The 24,109-nt window shown below is 42.3% G+C and overlaps 1 protein-coding gene and 2 long non-coding RNA genes across 5 annotated transcripts in view; 1 reads left to right on the forward strand and 2 right to left on the reverse strand.

Moving 5' to 3' along the window:
• Positions 1 to 8,838, forward strand: part of LOC146496748 (uncharacterized) — a 166,048-nt gene extending 157,210 nt beyond the window's left edge. The window contains exon 5 of the long non-coding RNA XR_014871054.1: positions 8,661 to 8,838. This is a non-coding gene — a long non-coding RNA (uncharacterized LOC146496748). The remainder of the gene's footprint in view (positions 1 to 8,660) is intronic.
• LOC146496756 (uncharacterized) overlaps positions 1 to 24,109 on the reverse strand; it is a 496,205-nt gene that overhangs the window by 5,289 nt on the left and 466,807 nt on the right. The window lies entirely within an intron of this gene.
• The window catches only part of LOC146496755 (MAM domain-containing glycosylphosphatidylinositol anchor protein 2-like), a 149,192-nt gene that overhangs the window by 5,289 nt on the left and 119,794 nt on the right, over positions 1 to 24,109 (reverse strand). Inside the window, exons 13-16 of one of the 3 annotated variants that reach the window (XM_085142525.1) lie at positions 23,121 to 23,276; positions 1,746 to 1,898; positions 1,527 to 1,657; positions 96 to 195 (exon numbers count right to left, since the gene is read on the reverse strand). In XM_085142525.1, coding sequence (XP_084998651.1) covers positions 96 to 195; positions 1,527 to 1,657; positions 1,746 to 1,898; positions 23,121 to 23,276 — 540 coding nt within the window. Of the gene's footprint in view, positions 1 to 95; positions 196 to 1,526; positions 1,658 to 1,745; positions 1,899 to 10,841; positions 23,277 to 24,109 lie in introns of those variants that run through there. The other 2 variants (XR_014871051.1, XM_085142524.1) reach the window with 2 other exon arrangements.

The following is a 24,109-nucleotide window of genomic DNA, read 5'->3' on the forward strand; positions in this document are numbered from 1 at the left end:
AAGTTTAAAAAGGATTGTTCGAAGGCTCTGAGCATCTTTGTGTGCTTGAAGGAGCCATGAATCAAATAAAAGCTTTTCATCGAGGGCATACTCACTGTTGGGAGGGGGGTCTTTACATTCTCCCTCCTCAATAGCGACATCATCGATGGCAATATCTCCCTCAATACCAGAGCCTCGCACGCCCTCGATCACCATCTGCAGAGACACAGTGACAGGAAGCTCAGAGGATGTTTGAGAGGAAGTAACTGGTTTCTAGAAGACTAGTTGTATATAGTGCAGTGGATATCCACGGTATCTGTTATATCTGTGGCTGCCAGGACGCAGGTTGAGTTTCTTAACCCTCAGATGAGGAAATCTCCAGGTTTCCTCTCAGAGTTAGTTAGCAGGCTTGCTGACAGGCTTCCTCTCAGACTCTTTCCCTCCTGCTGCACATGAACCAGCTGACTGATGCTTTCATTTCCTTGTTAATTAAGTTGGCATCAAAGCTCAGAACTCGTCAATATATAAGGACAGAGAAAGCAGTTGTGTCAGCTCAGAGTGAAATAGTCTCCTGACGATTTTCATGTATTTAAAGCGATTTCATAAAAGCAGCTGCAGACAGTCTGACTGTGCTCTGAACATGACGTGTTTTCACAGATTCAGCCATTAAACATTTTAAAAGTACAGAACTCCCCCATACTTTCTGTTCAAGATCACCTACACCTGTCTGACAGCAGTGACTCTGCCTGCTATCAAGTATAACAGGCTCCACAGGATAGGCAAACCCCATCCGGGCACTTCCATGGTGGTACAGATCCAAAGTGGATGGGATCAAGAGTTCAGACTGGATCAGCCCTGGATCTGTTTATTTCCCCGCTCATTACTTCTATTTTGGATCTATTCACGGTGGCTTATTTTGCCTTAACACAATATGTAATTGTAATAAATTGCTTCTTTATATTCCTCACGTGGTTCATAGTCCCAACACTATAATAAAACATCTAGCTGGCCGACATATAGACAGCTCTATAAAAGTTTCCCACGATCCCTCAGGACTTCCAGGCCATACTCGGCACAGATACTACGTCGGCCACTTGGTTATGTCGATCCAAGTATGCCCTGCCTGCTAGCATCTTGGTAAATGGACTGATCCTTATATAGCGCTTTTCTACTCTCCCAGAGTACTCAAAGCGCTCTACACAACATGCCACATTCACCCAGGCACTTTCTTCTAACTAACATGCACACACATTCATTCGGCAACTTTGGGCAAGATACTAACCCCCAAGTTGCTCTCCTCCTTTTTTACCCATTGCAGTGATGAATCGTGTTAGGAACTTTGTCTCCAGTCACATACATACTTGAAGTATAGGTGTTGACTGATGTAACTGATCAGTGTTCTTCTTCTTAAGCTCTGCAGAGCATGCTTTCTGGAGCAGTGCTGCTGTGGCGTGGTCTCTACAGAAGGGCTCTCTGCTCTACAGCTGCTAGTTGTTATGTTGGGTGGTGTGCAGTAAAGAGTCTGTGGGGATTGGTGTGGTCTGTACCTGAAAGGCTGTAGTTGGGTGGATCTTGACCTTGGCTTGACACCAGCGGTCTCCTTGGTTACCGGTGAGGCTCCAGACCAGGGTATCTGTGACCGCTTGACCTTTCTGACGCAGGAAAACGTTCAGAGCTCCTACAAGACATGAAGCAGCGCTGTTCAGCGTTATTTTTATTCATCACGTGGTGTACTTGTGACACGTGGAGTTCTGCTTCTCTCTCACCTATATGTTTCCCATACATGTGATAATAAAACGCAAAGCAGTAGGTGGGGTTGTTGCTGACAGAGGAGCTTTTGGAGTTGAATGTCGGGGACAACAGTCTGGCTGTGTCGTCCTCCAGCCTTGGCCTTGATGTCTCTATGTACATGTAGAAACCTGACAGATCACAAAAACACGAGTCGGGGTCAGAGGTCAGGTAAAGGGCTTACAAACTAACTAATGATTAAAACTCTAACGCTGCCACCCAGTAACATGACACCTGACTTTTTTATCAAGTTGGTCATACGACATGTGAGTTAGAGCAACAGCTGAGCAAACACTTTGTGAATGCAAAAAAATTCCCCAAGCAACAAGCATGTTGCTTCATGCTATCCAGGAAAATGAAAATAAATACATTCAAAAACCTTTAAAAGTAACCTTTCACATGGTCAACATTACATTAAACGAGTTGAAATATAAGTTTAGAAAGTTACACTATTACATAGCCAACACAATTACAAAGAATGTTAACTGAAACTCTGCTTATATATAAAATATATGCTATATAAAAAGAATTTTAATTCATGGCATTGCAATAGTGACCTGTGCATAAATGTGCATATGCTTGTAGCTATACATATGCATTTGTTAAATGTGAGAGTGAAAAGATTTCAGATATATTGTTTTTAAATTTATTGTTTAAGTCCTTTTGTTTTTGTTTTCACTGTGAAACTTGGACTTCTTAAGAAATGTACACACACAAATATTTAAATTTTCCTGTATTACTTCTCTTTCACATTTCAGGCATTTATTGTTATTTTACTTTTACCTGTTTAATGTTACTGAAATTGCTTTGTAAGTGGTTTTATAGACGCAGAGAATGCTAAAAGTTGGGATACAGGAGAAATACTGTACACTGAGACACTTATCCCTGTTTTGGAAGAATCACCTGACCAACACGGAGGATAAAGGAACAGTTAAAGAGATGAAGGAACAGTTAGAGAGAGATAAAGGAACAGTTAGAGAGATAAAGGAACAGTTAGAGATAGATAGAGGAACAGTTAGAGAGATAAAGGAACAGTTAGAGAGATGAAGGAACAGTTAGAGAGATAAAGGAACAGTTAAAGAGATGAAGGAACAGTTAGAGAGAGATAAAGGAACAGTTAGAGAGAGATAAAGGAACAGTTAGAGAGATGAAGGAACAGTTAGAGAGATAAATGAATATTAGAGAGATGAAGGACCAATTAGAGAGATAAGGGAACAGTTAGAGAGAGATAAAGGAACAATTAGAGAGATAAAGGAACAGTTAGAGAGATGAAGGAACAGTTAGAGAGATGAAGGAACAGTTAGAGAGATGAAGGAACAGTTAGAGAGATAAAGGAACAGTTAGAGAGATGAAGGAACAGTTAGAGAGATAAAGGAACAGTTAGAGAGAGATAAAGGAACAGTTAGAGAGATGAAGGAACAGTTAGAGAGATAAATGAATATTAGAGAGATGAAGGAACAGAAAGAGAGATAAAGGAACAGTTAGAGAGAGATGAAGGAATAGTTAGAGAGATGAGGGAACAGTTAGAGAGATGAAGGAACAGCTAGAGAGATATAAAGGAACACTAAGAGTGATGAAAGAATAGTTAGAGAGATGAAGGAACAGTTAGAGAGATGAAGGAATAGTTAGAGAGAGATGAAGGAACAGCTAGAGAGATATAAAGGAACAATTAGAGAGATAAAGGAACAGTTAGAGAGAGATAAAGGAACAGTTAGAGAGATAAAGGAACAGTTAAAGAGATGAAGGAACAGTTAGAGAGAGATAAAGGAACAATTAGAGAGATAAAGGAACAGTTAGAGAGAGATAAAGGAACAATTAGAGAGATAAAGGAACACTAAGAGTGATGAAAGAATAGTTAGAGAGATGAAGGAACAGTTAGAGAGATGAAGGAACAGTTAGAGAGATAAAGGAACAGTTAGAGAGATGAAGGAACAGTTAGAGAGATAAAGGAACAGTTAGAGAGAGATAAAGGAACAGTTAGAGAGATAAAGGAACAGTTAAAGAGATGAAGGAACAGTTAGAGAGAGATAAAGGAACAATTAGAGAGATAAAGGAACAGTTAGAGAGAGATAAAGGAACAATTAGAGAGATAAAGGAACAGTTAGAGAGATGAAGGAACAGTTAGAGAGATAAAGGAACAGTTAAAGAGATGAAGGAACAGTTAGAGAGAGATAAAGGAACAGTTAGAGAGAGATAAAGGAACAGTTAGAGAGATGAAGGAACAGTTAGAGAGATAAATGAATATTAGAGAGATGAAGGAACAGAAAGAGAGATAAAGGAACAGTTAGAGAGAGATGAAGGAATAGTTAGAGAGATGAGGGAACAGCTAGAGAGATATAAAGGAACACTAAGAGTGATGAAAGAATAGTTAGAGAGATGAAGGAATAGTTAGAGAGAGATGAAGGAATAGTTAGAGAGATGAAGGAATAGTTAGAGAGAGATGAAGGAATAGTTAGAGAGATGAAGGAACAGTTAGAGAGATGAAGGAACAGCTAGAAGGAAGAAAATGAGCACTGCAGGGCAAACTCTCCAGGAAATTTCCTTTGACTTCTGCAGCTGTCCAGGGAACTGAACGTACAACCTTGCCTCACTTTCTTTCCCATTGATCTGCACAGATGCCTTCTTGAGGCAGCAACTGTAAAAAGTGATATCACAGTCCTGCTGCAGGAACAGCAGTGCAAGCAAATCCACCCCGGGCTCATCCAGCATGGAAACAATCGGAACAAATTAAACTGTACACGAGTGTGGAGAGACGCGGCCGTGTTTACACAGTTTACCCCAAAGGCTCGCTTTAATGAGATTCTGCTGCAGACTGAGATCCTGCAAAGGAAACGAGCCACAGAAAAGGAAGAGATTTTCCAGAAGAAAATGAAAAGGAGATAAAAAACAAACAAAGAGCCGCTGTCACATGTCAGCTGTGTGCTCTCACTTCTTTTAACCTTTGTTTACTCAGGGATTAAACTCTGAGCACGCACAGCTATTTTTATTTTTCCACGTTGTACTGTTAATCCACTTTAAGCTGCCAAATGCTGCCAGGAACATTTTATTTAAACCTTTCGTATCTTAACAGGCAGGATGTGAGTACCTAATGCATGTTAATATATGCATTTACAACAGATTTTAGAAATGAGGGCAACACTACTCACTGTTGATAAAGGTGTGCACAGTGGGATTCAACACAGTAAATATAAATTTCATTACAAATGACAATATCCGCTTCATACTTTGCGTAATCTCTAAACTGTTTGTCTACATAAATAAAAGGGTTGGAGGAAAGTCAGTCTCATTCAGTCTGCTGCAGTATGAATCCTTGTCTGCAGGGATACTTTATCTTGATCGTAACTTTGTATTGTATTTGTATATAACATTTTAATATTCTCATCCTGACTGACAAACATTATTTTCACTTGTGAGAACTTGCTGTGAGACACTCCTTGACCTCTGAGAGCACCGTGAGGCAGCTTCTTTGGCTGATTGGAGTCTTGGTTTTAATTAAAGAAATTCTGTATTTCTAATGACCATGCTTTCTCAATGAACACTTCATGATGCATTTTTCTTCTGATGGCACTCTCACTTTTGGTCAGCCTGATCCTGTTTTGCATACAGCTGATCCAGTGTGCAGAACGACCAGGATGCTCATCTTTTAAAACCAGCCTATGGCAGCTGAAATAACAGCACAGCCACTGTCATTCACGTATATGAATCGAGATTTTGTCAGACGCTTTCACTGTTATAACATCATCATCATTTAACAATGCTGAACATAAAAACCTTACTGGGCTGTTTATTGGGTCCTTACTTCAAATAGGCAAACATGTACAGATCGTTTAGTTATGATTCAAATTTCCATGTCAATTTAAATGCATTTCAACTCCACACTCTAACACTTAACACACTACAACTGCACTGTCCACTACACTTTAAACTGTTACTCTTCGTAATATCCACCCTTTGCTTTGATTATTGCTTTGCACACTCTTGGCATTCTCTCCATGAGCTCGTCTTCTGAAATGGTTTCCAACAGTCCTAAAGGAGTTCCCAGAGATGCTGAGCACTTGTCGGCCCTTTTGCCTTCACTCTGCGATCCATCTCATCCCAAACCATCTCCATTGGGTTTAGGTCAGGTGACTGTGAAGGCCATCAGCAATCCATCACTCTCCTTCTTGGTCAAACAGCCCTCACACAGCCTGGAGGTGTGTTTGGGGTCATTGTGCTGTTAAACAATAAATGATTGTCCAACTAAACACAAACCGGATGGGATGGGGTGTTCCTGCAGGATGCTGTGGTAGCCATGCTGGGCCAGTGTGCCTTCAGTTTTGAATAAATCTCCAACAGTTTCACCAGCAAAGCCCCCCCCCACACCATCACACCTCCTCCTCCATGCTTCACAGTGCAAACCATGCATGTAGAGACCACCGTTCACCTTTTCTGCATAGACCAGTGCAAAGCACAGACTTCCATGATTTGTTTCTTTGCTACATAACTCCATATATCCTGCTTCATATATTTCATGTCTTCAGTTTGCATCTACAATGTAGAAAGTAGTAAAAATAAAGAAAAACCATTAAATGAGAAGGTGTGTCCTGGTTTGACTGGTAGTGTAGGCGTAGAGCAGGAGGAAGGGTACAGAGCATTATGTGGGAAACCATCTGTTTCTGAATGTAAGTTTAAACAGCAGACGGGACTCGATCACTTCTGGGGAGCTCTGAGTTTGGGGTTTCCCTGCTTTTGCAGCTCTTTGAATCTTTGAATTTTCTGCAAGTGCATTTTTCTCTCAGTGATGCTGTTCCTCTACCTCAGGGCAGAGTCTGATGCCCAGGTGTTGACAGCCAATCCCACTGCATTAGTTAGCCTCTTCTCTCCTGAAGCCGCTCTGGTGATGACCGGTTGTGACTTACAGTCCACATTTCTGCTGTGTCGCTTTTTCTCTGCCAACAAATTGCTACGGGACATCTCAAGTGTTCAGCTTTGGAGATCTCCAACACACTTATTGAGATTCACAGGTCAGTTTGACAGCAAGGCTATAAACACCTCCAGCTCTCCCAACTGGTAATACAATCTGACTAAAGTGTTCTCCCAGTTATGTGGTGTGACAACAAAACCAACTCTGACGGGCAAAATTTCTTATAGGTCGGTGAGACTGTAAATGCGTTACCAGGGAGAACTTGTGATGGTGAGATTTGGAAGCCATGACAGTTTTAGTTCAATGTAAGAAAAACAAACCAAAATAAAACGTGTGCCTCAGGTTACTTTTTCTGCAAGGCCACCATATTTAATCAAGTGTCTACACAGAAAAGTCTTTTAAGGGTGAAGAGAGGTCTTCACTGACTCCTGCACCTGAACTCAGCGTGCATACATCAACATTAACAAAGGGAGAACTAATCTGAGTGGGGGCTAAGCACAGACATGCCAGACCCAAACACATGAGGTCAGCCCTAAGTGAAATTTCTGACATGTCCGGTTTTCTCCTTTGGTAAAGGATCCCGCACATCTCTGATCATTTGTGACAAAAGGACAAGAGTGAAAAAGAAGGTTTACAAGACGGTAGTGTCAAGATTATGATGTATGGTTTGGGGACAGTGGCACTGATAAGAAGACAGGTGGCAGAGTTGAACATCCTTTCACTGGGAGGGATCAGAAACGAGTATATCAGAGGGACAGCTCAGGCTGGCAGAGGAGAGAGAGTGGATATCCTGGGCAAAGCGTGTTGAATATGGAGCTGTGAGGAAGAGGGGATTCTATGGGATCAGAACGACGCCACCTTCAAATGAAACCAAAAAAACTCATTGTAACTGAAATAAATGTACTGAAAAATCCTGTATTGAAACTGGAAAAAAATGAGAGTGAAAAACAATTAATTGAAACTGTAAATTTTTTTTTCCAGTTTCAATCCAGTTTTCGGATTCAATCCATTTTTCAGTTTCACTCTGCTGGCACTGTTTTGGCGTCTGGGGGCGCGCTGGGGGGGGGCGGGGATTCTGACCCGCATGTATTTGCAGACATTATAATGCTGACCAATGACTGGAGAAAACACGCGGCTGCGGTCACGGACAAACTTGCACGTGTCTGTTCGGGAATGGCAGATGCTGAGGGGTCCAGCGTTTACATTACCGGCTATTTTAGCTTCTAATGTTAGAGATTCTGCAGCTGGCTTTGGGCTGTGCAGGGCTCTCTCTTACGGAGGATGATTGAATAAAGAATTATAAATGTTTTGACCACTCTGAGTCGGGTTTTCTCTGTTCTATCATGGGGATCAAAGTATCGGGTTTAATACTAGCTAAGATGAGCACTCGGCTGTCGGGGAAACTTGTTTTGTAAAGTTTAGCTAACCCGTGCAGGTGAATGAATTTACCCTGACTAAAGAAATCAAGAGAAACGCACCGGGCTGCTCAGTGACTAACCACGGTTACTGTACTTTTATATGAGTATTATACTGTAAGAGCAACAGGCTGGACTCTGCTTCTGCTCCTGTGCAGAGCTGATTATTAAATATGTGCAAACAGCAGCGTGTTTTCTGTCGCTTTCCACATGTGGAACGACATTAACGCCAACCTTTAAAAACCTGGCACTTCAGTAACCCCTCATTAGTCAATAGCTACGGATTAAATAGCAAAGCCCGATACTTATGTACTGAAACCAACTACGTCCGCTTGTCAGCTTAAGTTAAAATGTTTAATTTTTACTCTGATTATTTTTTTAGCACTGACTCTGTATATTTTTAGTTTGTTACAAATATTCAGGTTAACAAACTGTCCGAATTATTGTTAAGGAGTTATGTTCACAAAGTCACATGTGCAGCACTCTGTACAGCTTGCATCCTTTAGGACAAATAATTTGAAGCATTAATATTTCTTGTTCAATACTGAGCTGATAACACCGTATGTTGTGACCAGGATGCAGCAGCAGACTGAACCTTGACTGAAACCTGCTCCATCATCTCATCTTTGCAGATGTCCATTTATAAAGCATCAACAACTCAAAGGTAAACATGATATTAGAAAATGTGTTAGTATATAAGGCCTTTAAAACAAATAAAAAATAAACAGCTGTCGGCAGAACTGTAGGACTGAACAACTTGCTATAATTCACAGCGTGGCCCAGCCGCTCAATAGCTCGCTGGCCCAGAATTCATTGCACAGAACTTCATTCACGTAACGATGGCGGCACAAAAAGACGAGTACACTTTTAAATGTAAGTAAATGAAAATCTGGTGGTACAAAAGTTAAACTTTTATAGCGGTTATGTTGTCAGGGTTGTGAATTTGCTTGTATGGTGGGTCCCCGGTTTTTCATTGCCGCTTACATTTTTCCCAATCAACCATTTAGTGATATGTTTAAAGGGACCAAAGAGAAAACTAGAGGAGAAAACGATCTTCACCGGGGTATAAAATTCAGCGACTGTGGGATGGAGGTAAGCGAATAAATCAATTTACACATCATATTTATCTGAGTACGGTTTCAATAACCCTCATTCTGTACAGAACCTGTGATGTCCAGACGGTATTCCTCTTGTGTTCTGCTGTGAAAACTTTTGGATTCAGGGATTATCATAGTTGTTATGGTTTTCTCTCTTCTCTTATTCTTTTGTGTGCGATCAGGACTATTCTCGAGAAGATGGGCCTGCAAGGGAAAGGCAGGCCAAAAAGAAGTGGGACAACTACAAAGTATGTGTGCTGTCAAGAAGATAATTTTTAAGAATGAAATTTAATAAATGTACATTTACTAAAAGTTGTATTGTTTATATTTGTCTGTCATTTCTGATGTCCTCTGCCTTAGGGATTGCAAGTGTCCAGGGTCCGGTGAGGGAGTCAGTGGGAAGCCCACTGCTATATACCTCTATATATATATATATATATATATATATATATATATACCTCTCTCTCTCTCTCTATACATATATATATATATAGAGAGAGAGAGGTATATATATATATATATACCTCTCTCTCCCTCTCTCTCTCTATATATATATATAGAGAGAGAGGTATATATATATATGAGGTATATATATATATATATAGGTATATATATATATATATATATATATATATATATATATATATAGAGGTGAAATGCTCTGTTATTACTGCTGCTGCATGTTCTCCCGCTCTGATAGACCACAGTCACCATCTTCATTTTTGTTTGTCTCTGACTGAAACATCAACACGCTGTGTTTTAACGTTGATTTCAGCTGCTGGTCAAAAACACTGGAGCTTCTAGAAATATCTTTGACAGCCGGCAGGTTTTAGTGAGTGTTATGAACTAAGATGCAAATTAACAAACAAACTCAACTATGAACTGTCATCACTATTTTCAAAATAATTTATCCAGGGAAAGATGCTAAAGTTATCTCATAATAACTGGACAGTTTGACAGGCGAGCTTACTCCACCTACTTACAAACGCAGTGTCACTGTGACAGCATACAGATAATTCAGTCAGACGCGTCTCTGTAATCAGGCTGTGAAAGTCTGACACTGATGTGCTGCTTTGTCCTGATAACCTGCGTCTGCCTGTGTGGCACAAAGAAATGCCAAACCTCAGTGGGAAATGTGGCATTTAATCAGCTGTTCCACTGATGACCATATCTTAGGTGTTTGTTCGCCCTAGTTGGGAGTTATTCTGTCTGATTAAATCACACTGAATAGGCATGTTTCATTTCAGCTGATCCCTGTAGAGAAAGAGTCAAAATCAGAATCAGAAAGACTTTATTTATGTCCAAGGGGCAATTAAGATACAACAGAGCAGCATGACTTTGAAGATAAGGACAGGGCAATAAATACACAGAATACACAGTATATACAGTTTTAAAATTAAAGTGACTGGAAGGTGAGTAAAGAATTGTAAGTGAGTAAAAGTAAGTAAAGTGTCAGCAGTATAAAAGAGAGTAATTTATGTTTCTGGTGTGGGAAATGTTCTTATCGGCTGGAGTTAAAAAGCAGAGCTGCTTTGGGGACGAAGGTGGCGCTCCTCCTCCTCTCAGTCCTGCAGGAAATGCAGCGGAGGCGTCGCCCAGAGGGCAGCCATTGAAATGCGTGGTGAAGAATGTGAGAGGGGTCGTTGATGATGTTGGCTGCCTGTCTGAGGCCTGTTGGCTGAAAACCTGCCAGAGTTCAGACAGGCCAATGACTGTAGAGCACGCTGATGCAGAGCGCTGCAGTCTGTTCCTGTTCTGGAGGCTGAGGGAGGGGAACCAGCAGCATGGGGAAGGGTTTGAGTCAAGGGCATGTGAAAAAAACCTGATCAAGACTGTTTAAAAGAGAATGCATCACTAATGTTAAGGGATTTCCCAAGGTGTTGTAGGTTAGCCTGCTAGGTTCAGTCCTGTTCCAAGTTGACTGCCTGATTTCTGCAGAGCTGCTTTTTAAAGCAGAGCTGCTTTAAAAAGCAGCTCTGCTTTTTAACTCCAGCCGATAAGAACATTTCCCACACCAGAAACATAAATTACTCTCTTTTATACTGTTTCTGGAGGTTTTTCATCTTCAGCAACTTCTGCCTCTAGTCCATCTCCATCACTCTCCTCTTTTCCATCCGACAGCCCTATTTGGTACTGCTCCTGAGTTACGTCAATAACTTCTTTCAGAGGTTCAACATCACTTTCTGTAGCTGGATCTACATCAGCACATAAATCATGAACAGATGAATATTCCTCACTAACAATAACACCTATTTCTTTCATTGGAGGGTCATTTCCACTTGAGCCTTGAAGTGAACCATCGCCCTCATCCAGCTCCACGGGTGCAGAATGAAACTCCTCTACTGCAGGGTTTAGACCGGACTCGTCTGGGTCCACACTTTGTTCTGACACAGACTCAGTTGCTTTGGGGATTTCACTGACAGTAGTGAAAGCTGGGTAACTGACTTCTTTGTAAACTACTGGAAAGTCATAATCCACAATATCATCATCACCCAGATAATGATAGTCTCCTTCAACTTCAGAAAATGAAGTTCTCTTTGGAGGTGTTGCCTTTGGGTGTCTCTTTCTCTGGACTTCCATGACTGGGTTCGATTGGCGCTGAGCGTGACAGAAACCCACACGGTAGCAGTAAGTCTCTATGCAGTGTCCTCTCAGGCCCATCTGACATGAGTGGAGCAACAACATATACAGCAGAGTCATTGATCTCTTTCAAAACGTTGTAGACCGTCTGACTCCATCTGTCAGCTAGTTTGTGTTTCCCTCGTATTCCAACATTCTTGACAAGAACACGATCTCCAACCTCCAAGGTGGATTCTCTCACTTTTAGATCGTATCTTGACTTATTGCGTGGGGCAGTTTTCTCGTTCCACAGCAAGTTTGTAACTTTCCTGTAGGCTTTCCCTGAGCTTCTTCACATATTCACTGTGAGTTACACTGGCCTGCCTGCTCACATTCCAAAAGTCCAAAAGCCACATCATTGGAAGGTTTGGCTGTCTCCCAAACATGAGCTGATAGGGTGAATACCCAGTTATGTCATTTTTTGTGCAATTGTAGGCGTGAGCCAATGGCTGCACATGATCACGCCATTTTAGTTTGTCGTCTTCTTGGAGTGTTCCAAGCATCCCTAGCAGTGTACGGTTAAACTGTCCTACTGGATTACCACAGGGATGATAGGGGGGTTGTTCTTGTTTTCTTCATGCCTAACATTCTCATAGTTTTTCATGACTGCCGATTCAAAATTACGGCCCTGGTAACTATGCAACCGCTCTGGTATGCCATAGTGAACAATGAATTTATCCCACAGGGCCTTGGCAACAGTCTTTTTCTTCTGGTCTGGAGTTGCAACAGCAAACTTTGTAAAGTGATCTGTTATCACCAGAATATTCTTTGTTCCTCGACCGTCAGGTTCGAGAGACAAATAGTCCATGACACCAACTCAAGCGGTCGACTGGTTTTAATATTTACCAGTGGGGCAGATTTCTCAGCCTCCAGCCAGAAACGTGTTCTCACAAGGTCAACAGTTCTTTCAAATCCCATGTGACCTACTGCATCATGAAGACTTTCAAGAGCCACCTCTCTGTACTCCTTTAGAAGCACTAGTTGAAAAAGAGTCTGGCCTTGGCTCACACGCTTCCGGTACAAGACATTGTCTATTATGGACAACTGATCCTGTACTCTTAACATGAGTTGGACTTCCCTTTCCTGCTTTTGCCTAAGACGATAGGAAAGGCGTTTTCCTGCATGGACAAGGTCTATGACTCTGCTTATTATAGGGTCACGCCTTTGTTCTGCAGCCCAATCTTGTTGGGAGAGGAAGAGTGCTAGTACCAGTCAGCACGTCGGCTTGAACAAACTTGTCAGGTATTGCACTTGCATCCACTGCCAAACACTCCACCGCAGCAGGTAGGTAGTGGTTTAGCCTTTTGGTGTCAGGAGATGTGTACTTGGTGCTTCTCGCATACAGCTTTTAGAGCATCCATTGGAAATGTTGCACTGTTTCCCTCTGTAAACTTTGCAATGAATTGCTTTACTCTCTCGTCCTCAGCAGTTGTACTGTCATCTGTTTCAACAGAAACATGCGGCCGTCTTGATAATCCATCCACATCCTGATTTCTTTTACCGGCTCTGTACTATATGTTGAAATTGATATTCGACAAAGCAGCAAGCCATCGATGTCCAGTTGCATCAAGTTTAGCAGATGTTAACACGTAGGTTATTGGGTTATTGTCAGTCAAGACGGTAAAGTCAGCTCCATACAAATAATCAGCAAACTTGTCTGTAATTGCTTCAGTGCAAGAAATTCAATTTTGTGAGTAGGGTACCTTCTTTCACAGTTTGACAGGCCTCTGCTGGCATAGGCGATGACTCCTTAACCGATCTTCTTCTTCCTGGTATAGGCTGCACCAAGTCCATGTGAACTAGTATCGATATGTAAATCATAGGGTTTCCTGGGTCAGCAAACCCAGGCACTGGTGCAGATGTCAACTTCTCAAAGAGGGCCTTGAAAGCTTCCTCACATAAGGGAGTCCATTTCTCCTTAAAAGGATGGTTCAGGACGCTGTTTGAGAGTGATTTGTGGTGTTTCAGCTTCCTGGCAGGGACATAACCAGCTGTCAAATCATTCAATGGCCTTGTAATTTTGGAATAATCTTTGACAAACCTGCGATAATAGCCGGTGAAGCCTAAAAATGACTTCAGTTCTGACAGGTTTGTGGGTCTGGGCCATGTTGTGAGTGCAGATATTTTATCAGGATCTGTGTCCACTCCCTGTTCTGAGACAATGTGTCCTAAATGGAGAAGCTCTTCTTCATGTTCCTTCAAAGTATTGGAGAACACTATAATATCCTCAAGAAAGACCAGTACTTCCTTGACGTTCATGGAGCCCATGCATTTATCTATAACTCTTTGAAAAGTGCTTGGAGCATTAGTGACTCCGTGGGGCATCCTGTTGAATCCCCAAACCCCCATGGGTGTGACAAAAGCTGTCTTGTGCTTATCCTCTTCTTCAGCCTCTACCTGGTAATATCCAGACTTAAATCCATAACAGAAAACCATTTGGATCCTGACAGAGCTGTAAACGCCTCTTCTATATTGGGCAAGGCACAAGCACCTTTGAATGTCTGGTTGTTCAACTTTCTGTAATCCACACATAGGCAGATCTGCCCATTTGTCTTTTTCACAACTACAATTGGTGAAGCAAATGGGCTCTCGGACTCTCTAATAATGTTGCTGTCGCACAGCTGCTCCAAATGAAGGCGGACAGCTTCATAATCAGAGGGATGAATGGGCCGTGGCCTTTGTTTAAAAGGCGTTGGATCAGAGAGCCGAATCTTATGTTTCACCACTGTGGTGTGACCATAATCAAGTTCACCCCTAGCAAAAACATCAGACACGGAATTCAGCTTCTCGGCGATCCTGTCTTTCCACTCGTTTGACAGGGGTGAGTCACCAAAATCGAACTGGATTTTGTCACTTGGTTTTACTTTGTGGGTGGTGTAACACTGAGCATGTTACTGTTCTGAACTTCTAGTTTGATTCCTACATTCAGACCTTGCAGGAGAAACTGAAAGTGGAACAGATATCTCTGCCAAAGGACGGTGAGCTGGCAGAATGATATCATGCATTTTCTCATTTTTTAGGAGAATGGGAACTTTGAAGGATGTCTATCGTGGCTTTGACATTACATAGCTGGAAAATATCAAGCCACCTGGTAGGCTGAACTGGCTTTGGGGCTCGACTAGAAGAGTGGATCCGGGGCCTGCACAGACATTTCTGACACGTCCATTTCAGGCTACAGTTACAGTTACAACTTTCTCCTTCCCTGTGAAACTCTGTGGGAAAGTGATGTCAACTTCAGTGTACCCAAGATAAGGGACCTTCAACTTCTAACAGATCATTTAATGGCAAAAGAGGATGAGAAGGTAAGTGGGTCAACTGAAATGATGTTGAAATCGTGGTAACCTGAGACCCTGAGTCAATGAGGCAACTATGTGATAGTTCCCCAATCTTAACCTCTGCAAGAGACCTTGATCCGACTAGTCCATTTGGAAGGTGGCTTGGAATGGATTCAGCATGTTGTTGTTTAATTTGACATCTCTGCTCTGACTTGGGACTCTTGTGAATGTTCTTGGTTCCCATATGTCCCATTAGTGGAACCTGTTCCAGTTTAAAGCTTGACCCTGCTGCTGGGCTTTCCATTCTTCCTGTCTGGCTTTTACTTCTTTGTACTTTTGATCAACCACAGCCTTGTTTATAGCATTTTTGCAGTTCCTGGCTATATGGCCATCTTCACCGCACCTAAAACAGAACCAAGCCTTAGGCTCAGCTCTCACTGGGGTTCGTGGTGGAACATGGTGTACCAGAGTGTCAACTACAGGTGCGGGTGGTTTTTCTATTGCTATAACTTGTCACTTTCTTTGCTTTTTAGATGGTTTTGTCATCAGTTGCAGCTGCAGTTCCACAACCTGCTTCTTTAGACTGTTTCAGAGATATAGGCCTGCAATACACTTGCACTTGTGTCAGTGTAGTATGGGAAATCAGGGACAGAATGCATGTGCACAATAGGTTTTGTCTTAGTAGGTATTAAATCCAGTTCTTTGTATTCTTCAACGGCCAAGAAAGACACGGCTCAAAGTGGTCAAACTCAAAAGATCTTTAATTTTACATTTTCTGGAAAATGGAGACTTAGCACACCCAGCAACGACAGCTCAAGTCTCAGGCAGAAAACAGGAAGCCTGATTATTTATATTCTTCCTCTAGACGTCACACACACTTTAAGTTTCGATCAAACACTCTACTTAGTTTCACTTTCTGCCTGCAGCTCCTCATATTCTGCAAAAACATGCCGTTTCCTGTCAGCCTGTGACCTAGTCAAGTCTGGGCCTCTCATAAAACAATCTCATCAGCAAATAAGCATTAAGATTATATATTTAAATCCCAACATAGGCCCAAAATGTCATTGCATCTGGTCAAGTTTAGCATCTGGTGGAGGGGGTTGCCACACGGCCTGAGAGTGAGCATAACCATTTAGATTGGCTATGTGTAGTGACAGAGTCATTTATGATTACATGTTTAACTACTATACGCTGTATCTCTGGTGGGTTAGTTACTTCATCTGTCACCACTGGAAGTTTGGTTGGAGTGGTCTTTGGTTTAACAACTCTACAAGTCTGAGATTTAGCTGAATGGGTGACTGGCTGGGATGTAAGGTGCCGTCTGTGGTGGTACTTTAGTTTTGCTGTCTCTATCAAGGGTGTAGTACTGTGGTCAGAAAAACTGTCGATGTCATTTTCATCGCTTGAGTCAGTCAAAACAGGGTCTGGCTTTGGAGCATGATGCAGTGCTGGCGCTTCAATGAGACTAGCCTGCCATTTTACATTCTTGTTGGTCACATTTTCAATTTCAAGGGGAAATTCTGACTTGTTATCCCCCATTGTAATCTCTGACTCAAACTCAGCAATAACAGTTTCCCCACAGTCTGGTTGTGCATTTGGGACCCTCAGAATCCTTGTTACCACCCCATACTTCTCCAAGAAAGCAATAATATCAGCATCAGAATCTAGACTAGTAACTCCAGTAATACCGATGGACCGTTTAACATCCATCTGTGTCTTAATCACTCCTGGCTGGCTCGCCAGGAAAAACTATCTAACACACAATACTTTACGACTACAGAATGTAGAGAAAGTCAGGATCTTGGGCTTATGTTCTCTAGGAATCAACTAAGAAGCAAATGACACACAGCTAAAAGAACAGTCAACATTTATTTAAACAAAACCATAAACAGTCATTCAACAGTTCACAGCAGTTCCAATAGTCCATATTTGTCAGTCGTGTATTCAGTTTCATAGTCCAGAGTTCTTTTCAGTCTTTTCAGTTCAGGTGTGTGAAGCATGTGTGTAGTGTTAATGTTAGTGGTACTACCCAGGTAGTGTATTGCTTTGAGATCTCATAAGCTTATAAGAAGTAATGCAGCTGTCACTTCTAAGTAGGCTGGAAACCTTCCTGCATCGCAGCTGGGGATCCTGAATCCTGGTTCGCAGCAGGTGGATTTACTGGCCTCGCTCTCACAATTTTAGACTCCGACAAAAAGACTCCTTGTTCGGCGTGTGCGTTTAGGTGGACGGCCTTGTCTTGGTAGGTTTACAGTTGTGCCATAGTCCTTCCATTTCTGAATGATGGCTTGAACAGAGCTCCGTGGGATGTTCAAGGCTTGGGAAATCTTTTTGTAGCCTAAGCCTGCTTTAAATTTCTCAATAACTTTAACCCTGACCTGTCTGCTGTGTTTTTTGGACTTCATGGTGTTGTTGCTCCCAATATTCTCTTAGACAACCTCTGAGGCCGTCACAGAGCAGCTGTATTTGTACTGACATTAGATTACACACAGGTGCTCTCTATTTAGTCATTAGCACTCATCAGGCAACGTCTATGGGCAACTGACTGCACTCAGACCAAAGGGGGCTGAATAATTACGCACACCCCACTTTGCAGTTATTTATTTGTAAAAAATGTCATGTCTGATTTTCGTTCCACTTCTCACGTGTTCACCACTTTGTGTTGGTCTTTCACGTGTAATTCCAATAAAATTGATTCATGTTTGTGGCTGTAATGTGATAAAATGTGGGAAAGTTCAAGGGGGCTGAATACTTTTGCAAGCCACTGTAAGTAAAGGTTTAATTACAGTCACCATAAAGTCATGTAGCATGTAGCCCATTAACAGAGACACAATCTTCTGGGAATGGGATCTAATGGAGATGTTGAATGTCCCAAGCCAAAAAGCAGTAGTGACAAAGTGAACACAAAGGTTTGTCTCACATTTGCAAGCCCAAAAAACACCTTCATAGTCTCCAAGAGTTTTTCTGTGGACTGATGAGAGAAAAGTAGAACTTTTGGACGGTTTGTATCCCATTACATCTGACAGAAAACTAACACGCTATTACATCAAAGGGCCAGCTTTCTCCTTTTCCCAGCTGTAGTCCCTACACATTATGAGATGAGATGAGATGAGATAGCCTTTATTTGTCAGTTGCAGGTCTTTTGCCCACAACCGAGATGACAGACCTTGCCGACCGTACATACAATACACAAACATCACATTGGGGAGACAGGTCAGGCTAGGTAGCGAGGAAAAAAAACATCGAAATGTGTAACACAAAAGGATAATACAGGAATGCACAGATATCAACACACCATAGCACAATAAACACAGACAAGCAACATGGGAAAGAGTTCCAGTGTGTACATCTGATCTGGGACCGCTGCAATCTTTCGACTGCGCCTCCAACTGACCCGATGTCCACATCAGAGGGGAGGTAAGCGTTGGAGGTGGCGTTGGATCCGGGGTAGGGAGGGTGATGCGTCAGTGAGTGCTTATCAGTATCAGTACATGTATGTGTGTGCGTGTCGATAGTTCAGCTGAGACAGTGTCCTTCGCCCTGCCAGGCTAAGTAAACAGTCTTCCAGCCAACCCAGGTGGCCTTGCATGGAATGGGAAGGAACAGACTAAACACAGTCGTTATCAGGGTGTTTTGTTCAGCTCCGGCCTTGTAGCTGGCACCGAGAGGGTATCCGCATAAGTGATGTTATTTTTTTACTTTAGTGCGAACAGCTCATATGAATTTCAAAGCAGTTCTACAGTCCAACACTGGTCCCATTGGAGAGCCGCGAGCTTCGCCATACTTGCTTTCTGTGATGTTGTCATTTCTTGTGCTCAAGGAGCCGATTTCTGAGAACTCACGGCAGTGTGCCTCCCCGAGATGTCATCCAATTTTGCGCCCAGAGATGTTATTCCGGGCTCGCCCTTCCGAGATGTAATCCAGTCTGCAGTCAGAGATCTTATTCTGAGTATTCACAGCAGCCGTAGCCTCTCCAAGATCTTATCCGTGCTGACTCAATGAGCCCATTTTGAGAAACTCACGCCTCTCCCATCGTTCCAATCCCAGCGGGCAGCCTTGTGGGGGTTTGAACAGCCGGTTCCGCTTTCTTAATTCTTCGATAATATGCCTTCTTCCATTTTTGTATCTGTTTTCTTTTTCAAGTCATTATTTCCTGGCAGTGACAGTCTGGCATAGTGTCAGGCACTCCTTTTCCCTAAACTACACTGTGGAAACAAACATTTTATCCGATGCAGAATAAAACTCTGTAGTGTGTCAATCATGGTGCTCTCATTCAGTCAGTGAGCACTCCTCACACTGCTTTGCTGCTTTTTTATTTGTTCAGGGTGGGCATCGCGTGTCTCAGCAACACATGTTAGCAACGGTTTGGTCCCTGTCGAACAGTTCAATGAAATGATTAACAGTCAGAGTCAGTTTTAATCCGCATTTCTTTTCTTGCTGTCAGAGCTGCAGGCGATAGCATGGTAAAATAGTCTGTATTTGTATAGCTTTACTAGTCCCTAAGGACGCCAAAGCGACAACCAGTCATCCACACATTCACACACTGGTGATGGCAGCTACATTGTAGCCACAGCCACCCTGGGGCGCACTGACAGAGGCGAGGCTGCCGGACACTGGCGCCACCGGGCCCTCTGACCACCACCAGTAGGCAACGGGTGAAGTGTCTTGCCCAAGGACACAACGACCGAGACTGTCCAAGCCGGGGATCGAACCGGCAATCTTCTGATTACAAGACAAACTCCCAACTCTTGAGCCACGATCGCCCCCATGAAACACAGAAACACTAAACAGACGCACACCCAGAGCAAAGAGATGATTTCATGGTTCTGAAATTTCAGTTTGTTTAAGTCTGGAGAGAACTGAAGTGGAAATGCAAAGTGGGATAGAAAAAGAGATTTCCACTTGCAATGGAACAGATGTTTTCTAACAACTTCAGACACCAACATAAAACATACACTGAAAACTTTTTAATATCGTTTACAGTCACCAGTTATCCTTATTTTCTCTTACATCCTCCTGAGAACCAGCCTATTGGTTTATGTCTTTTGTAATGGACATTTGCTTTTGGTCTATTTGAGCTATCCTACTAAGTCCTGATGTATTACATAGAGGACATCATGGGCTTTCCATTGATATGTCACATGACGGGTGGCTCTTTTAGCTCCAAATAGGAAGGAAATCACAAAAAAGTTAAATGAAAAGATTATTTTTTCCTTGGTTCTCAGGAGAACATACACCAGTCAAAATTTTTAGAACAGCACAATTTTTCCAGTTTTTTACTGCAGTTCAAGTTGTTAGAGTCCAGTGAACAGCTTGAAATGGTAGAAAGGAAAACAAGGTAAGATTACCCAAAATGGAAAAATTATGTGCATTTATTATTGAATTATACAAAAAGGCCTTTTTCAGGGAACACAACATGGGTTAACAGTTTAAAGCTGTTCTGCAGCAATGGAGGCTGATCAGCCTTTAAACCTGGTGCTACTAATTCCTACAGGTGTTCCAGCCTTTCTGGATTACTTACAGCCCCCTCCGTCTACATAAAGCAGTGTTGAACACACTGTGGTACCCTCATCAGCATCAGCTGAGCAGTATTGTACTGCAGAAAGTAGTGTGTTGGTACAGGAAAGGCAATTAACAATGGAAGAGAGACAGACCATCATAACTCTTATAAATGTCCTAGAGAGAAATTACAAAGAAAGTGTCAGTGAGTCCAGTTTCCTTCAGCATCCAAAGGCTGAGAAACCAACTGTGACAGGAGGAGGGCTGCAGACCCAAAGACTGAATCAGAGGACACGTTTCTGAGAGTTAACAGCTGTGTGATGGCGGCTCACAGGACAACAGCTTCAAGCAGCTTAACAGTGCTCGTAGTAAGAAAGTCAGTTTCAGCTGTGAAGAGAAGACTTCAAGCTGCAGGTTTGACAGGATGAGCTGCAGAAAGAAAGCCAGACGTCAGAATAAGACAAAGAGGCTCGTCTGTACCATGAAACACCGACACTGGACTGCTGAAGACTGGAAGAAGGTTTTATGGACTGATGGATCAAATGTGAAATCCTCGGATCTTTGTACGCCGGAAACATGTTTACCTGAGGAACAATCACAGGGTGGAGATGTTGTAGAGTACCTGGGTCGTTGACCCAGTGATTTCAGTTTGTTCATGTTCAGTTTAGTTTGCCACATTAATGTTCTCACTTCCTGTTTTTCCTGCGTCAGCTTGTCTCTTGTGTCGTTAGTCAGATTATGTTCAGCCCTGTACTCACCTGTTTCCAATCATTGTCATCATTCAACCTGTGTGTTTAAGTTCCTCGGTTTCACCAGTCCTTTGTCGTGTCATTGATGTGATGTTGTCTTCATTCCTGTGCCAGCCCTTCATCTCATGTTCGGTTTGTCCACTTTTTATAATAAACACGGCTTTCAGTTTGTCACTCCTCAAAGAGTCCTGCGTTTGAGTCCCCTCGCTCCACACCACGACTCCTGACATAGAGTCAGAGAAGCCTCGCTGCTACTGCAAACAGCAGTGAATGTAATGAGTGACAGCAGCATAGGAGGAAGCCAGGCTCATGTTTGCATCTCTGACTGATGTGATGTCCACATATGTTGATGCCAGGTCCTAGGAGGTTAAATGTGCTGAAGCTGGTGACCCCAACACACTGTGCAAACTGATCAAGAAAGCTCTGTGACCGGTGACCGACCGGTGACCTGTTCAGGAGGTCACTGAACCAACTGTTATCCATTACTGACAAATCTGACCCCCCCAACAGTTCAGCAGCCCAACAATTACACATCTGAATAATACTAATAATAATTATTGATTCATATTACTACCAAATATGGGCTAAATAAAGTGTAGAAAACCAAACTAAATACATGAATGAAATCTGTAAATCTTACTATGGTCAGCATCGTAAAGTCAGCTGTGCAGGAAAACAGTTGCTGATGTGACCTTTGACCTGAGACCTGTTTATGTTTTTACTTTAAAAATGAGTTGAATGTTTTTGGGATTTGTGTGTGAAACATTTATTAATGAGACACAATATTCAGGAAACGCATGTGATGTCCACAGTTGTGTGTCTGTGTGTGTGTGTGTCTGTGTGTGTGTGAGTGTGTGTGTGTGTCTGTGTGTGTGTGTGTGTGTGAGAGTGTGTGTGTGTTTGTTTGTGTGTGTGTGTGTGTGTGTGTGTGTGTTTGTGTGTGTGTGTGTCTGTTTGTGTGTGTGTGTGTGTGTCTGTTTGTGTCTGTGTGTGTGTATGTGTCTCTGTTTGTGTCTGTGTGTGTGTGTTTGTTTGTGTGTGTGTGTGTGTGTGTTTGTGTGTTTGTGTCTGTGTGTGTGTGTTTGTGTGTTTGTGTCTGTGTGTGTGTCTGTGTGTCTGTGTGTGTGTTTGTTTGTGTGTGTGTGTGTTTGTGTGTTTGTGTCTGTGTGTGTGTGTGTGTTTGTGTGTTTGTGTCTGTGTGTGTGTGTGTGTGTCTGTTTGTGTCTGTGTGTGTGTATGTGTCTCTGTTTGTGTCTGTGTGTGTGTGTTTGTTTGTGTGTGTGTGTGTGTTTGTGTGTTTGTGTCTGTGTGTGTGTGTTTGTGTGTGTTTGTGTGTTTGTGTCTGTGTGTGTGTGTTTGTGTGTTTGTGTCTGTGTGTGTGTCTGTGTGTCTGTGTGTGTGTTTGTTTGTGTGTGTGTGTGTTTGTGTGTTTGTGTCTGTGTGTGTGTGTGTTTGTGTGTTTGTGTCTGTGTGTGTGTGTGTGTGTTTGTTTGTGTGTTTGTGTGTTTGTGTCTGTGTGTGTGTGTGTGTGTTTGTGTCTGTGTGTGTGTGTGTGTGTCTGTGTGTCTGTGTGTTTGTGTCTGTGTGTCTGTGTGTGTGTTTGTTTGTGTGTGTGTTTGTGTGTTTGTGTCTGTGTGTCTGTGTTTGTGTCTGTGTGTCTGTGTGTTTGTTTGTGTGTGTGTGTGTTTGTGTGTTTGTGTCTGTGTGTGTGTGTGTGTGTTTGTGTGTTTGTGTCTGTGTGTGTGTGTGTGTGTGTGTGTGTGTGTCTGTGTTTGTGTCTGTGTGTGTGTGTGTACCCTGCTTGGAGCCGGTGTGGTCAGAGCTTGGTCCCGTGTTTGGCGTGTATTTGGTGTCTCGTGTGGCGGCGCTGTGGCGTGTCCAGTCGAACACGTCATTTTTGTCCTGAGAGAACAAACACAATGCCTCATCCTCGAAACCACACTGGAACTCCCCTGAACACACAAACCACACACACAAATACAACCTTAATAAATACATGCTTGACCTACAGGAAAATCTAAATCCAGCCGTCAAATTCAGAGTTTTTGTTTCATTGTCCATGAAAATCATTTAATAACTTGTGAAGTCTGGATTCATGAAGTGTGATGTGATTGGCTGTTTCCATGTCAGCTGTTGGGTTGCTCCAGCTCAGAATAAGCTGATTTGTTAATAATAATAACTTTAGCATATTTAATAAAACCAGCAAAATGTTACTTTCATCCTATTAAAATAGAATAGAATAGATTAGAATAGATTAGAATAGAATAATCCTTTAATTGTCCCACAAGGGGAAATTTGGTTGTAACAGCAGCCAGAAAGACACATATACAAACAAACAGTGCACAGAACAGAAACATTAAGGACAATGGTTACTATAAACAGAGTACTGTACAGTTATTAAATTAAATAATAATAACTACAGATAAGAGGCAAACCAGGTTGTAGTGAGAATTGGTTAATTAACTTATTGCAGTTACAGCATTGATGTAAACATCTGTTTGTTGGGAGCAGTTGTGATTGTACAGTCTGACCTTCATGCATCGAGGACGCAGCAGTCTGTCACTGAAGCAGCTCTGCAGCTCAGCAACAAAATGACAAAGTTACAGATGGTAAAGTATAAGAGCTACAGCACAGCCAGCTCAGTTGTATGTTAAATGTAAATGTCACAACGTGAAGCCAAACTGTGAGTAGTCAGTACCATGGTACAAATGCATTTCACAGTTTCTACACTCGCTCACTTTGGAGCGTTTGGTGATGCCATGGAGATTCATTAGAGCATGAGAAG

The sequence above is a fragment of the Neolamprologus multifasciatus genome, chromosome 19 (assembly GCF_963576455.1).
Source record: "Neolamprologus multifasciatus chromosome 19, fNeoMul1.2, whole genome shotgun sequence".
Taxonomy (NCBI): domain Eukaryota; kingdom Metazoa; phylum Chordata; class Actinopteri; order Cichliformes; family Cichlidae; genus Neolamprologus; species Neolamprologus multifasciatus.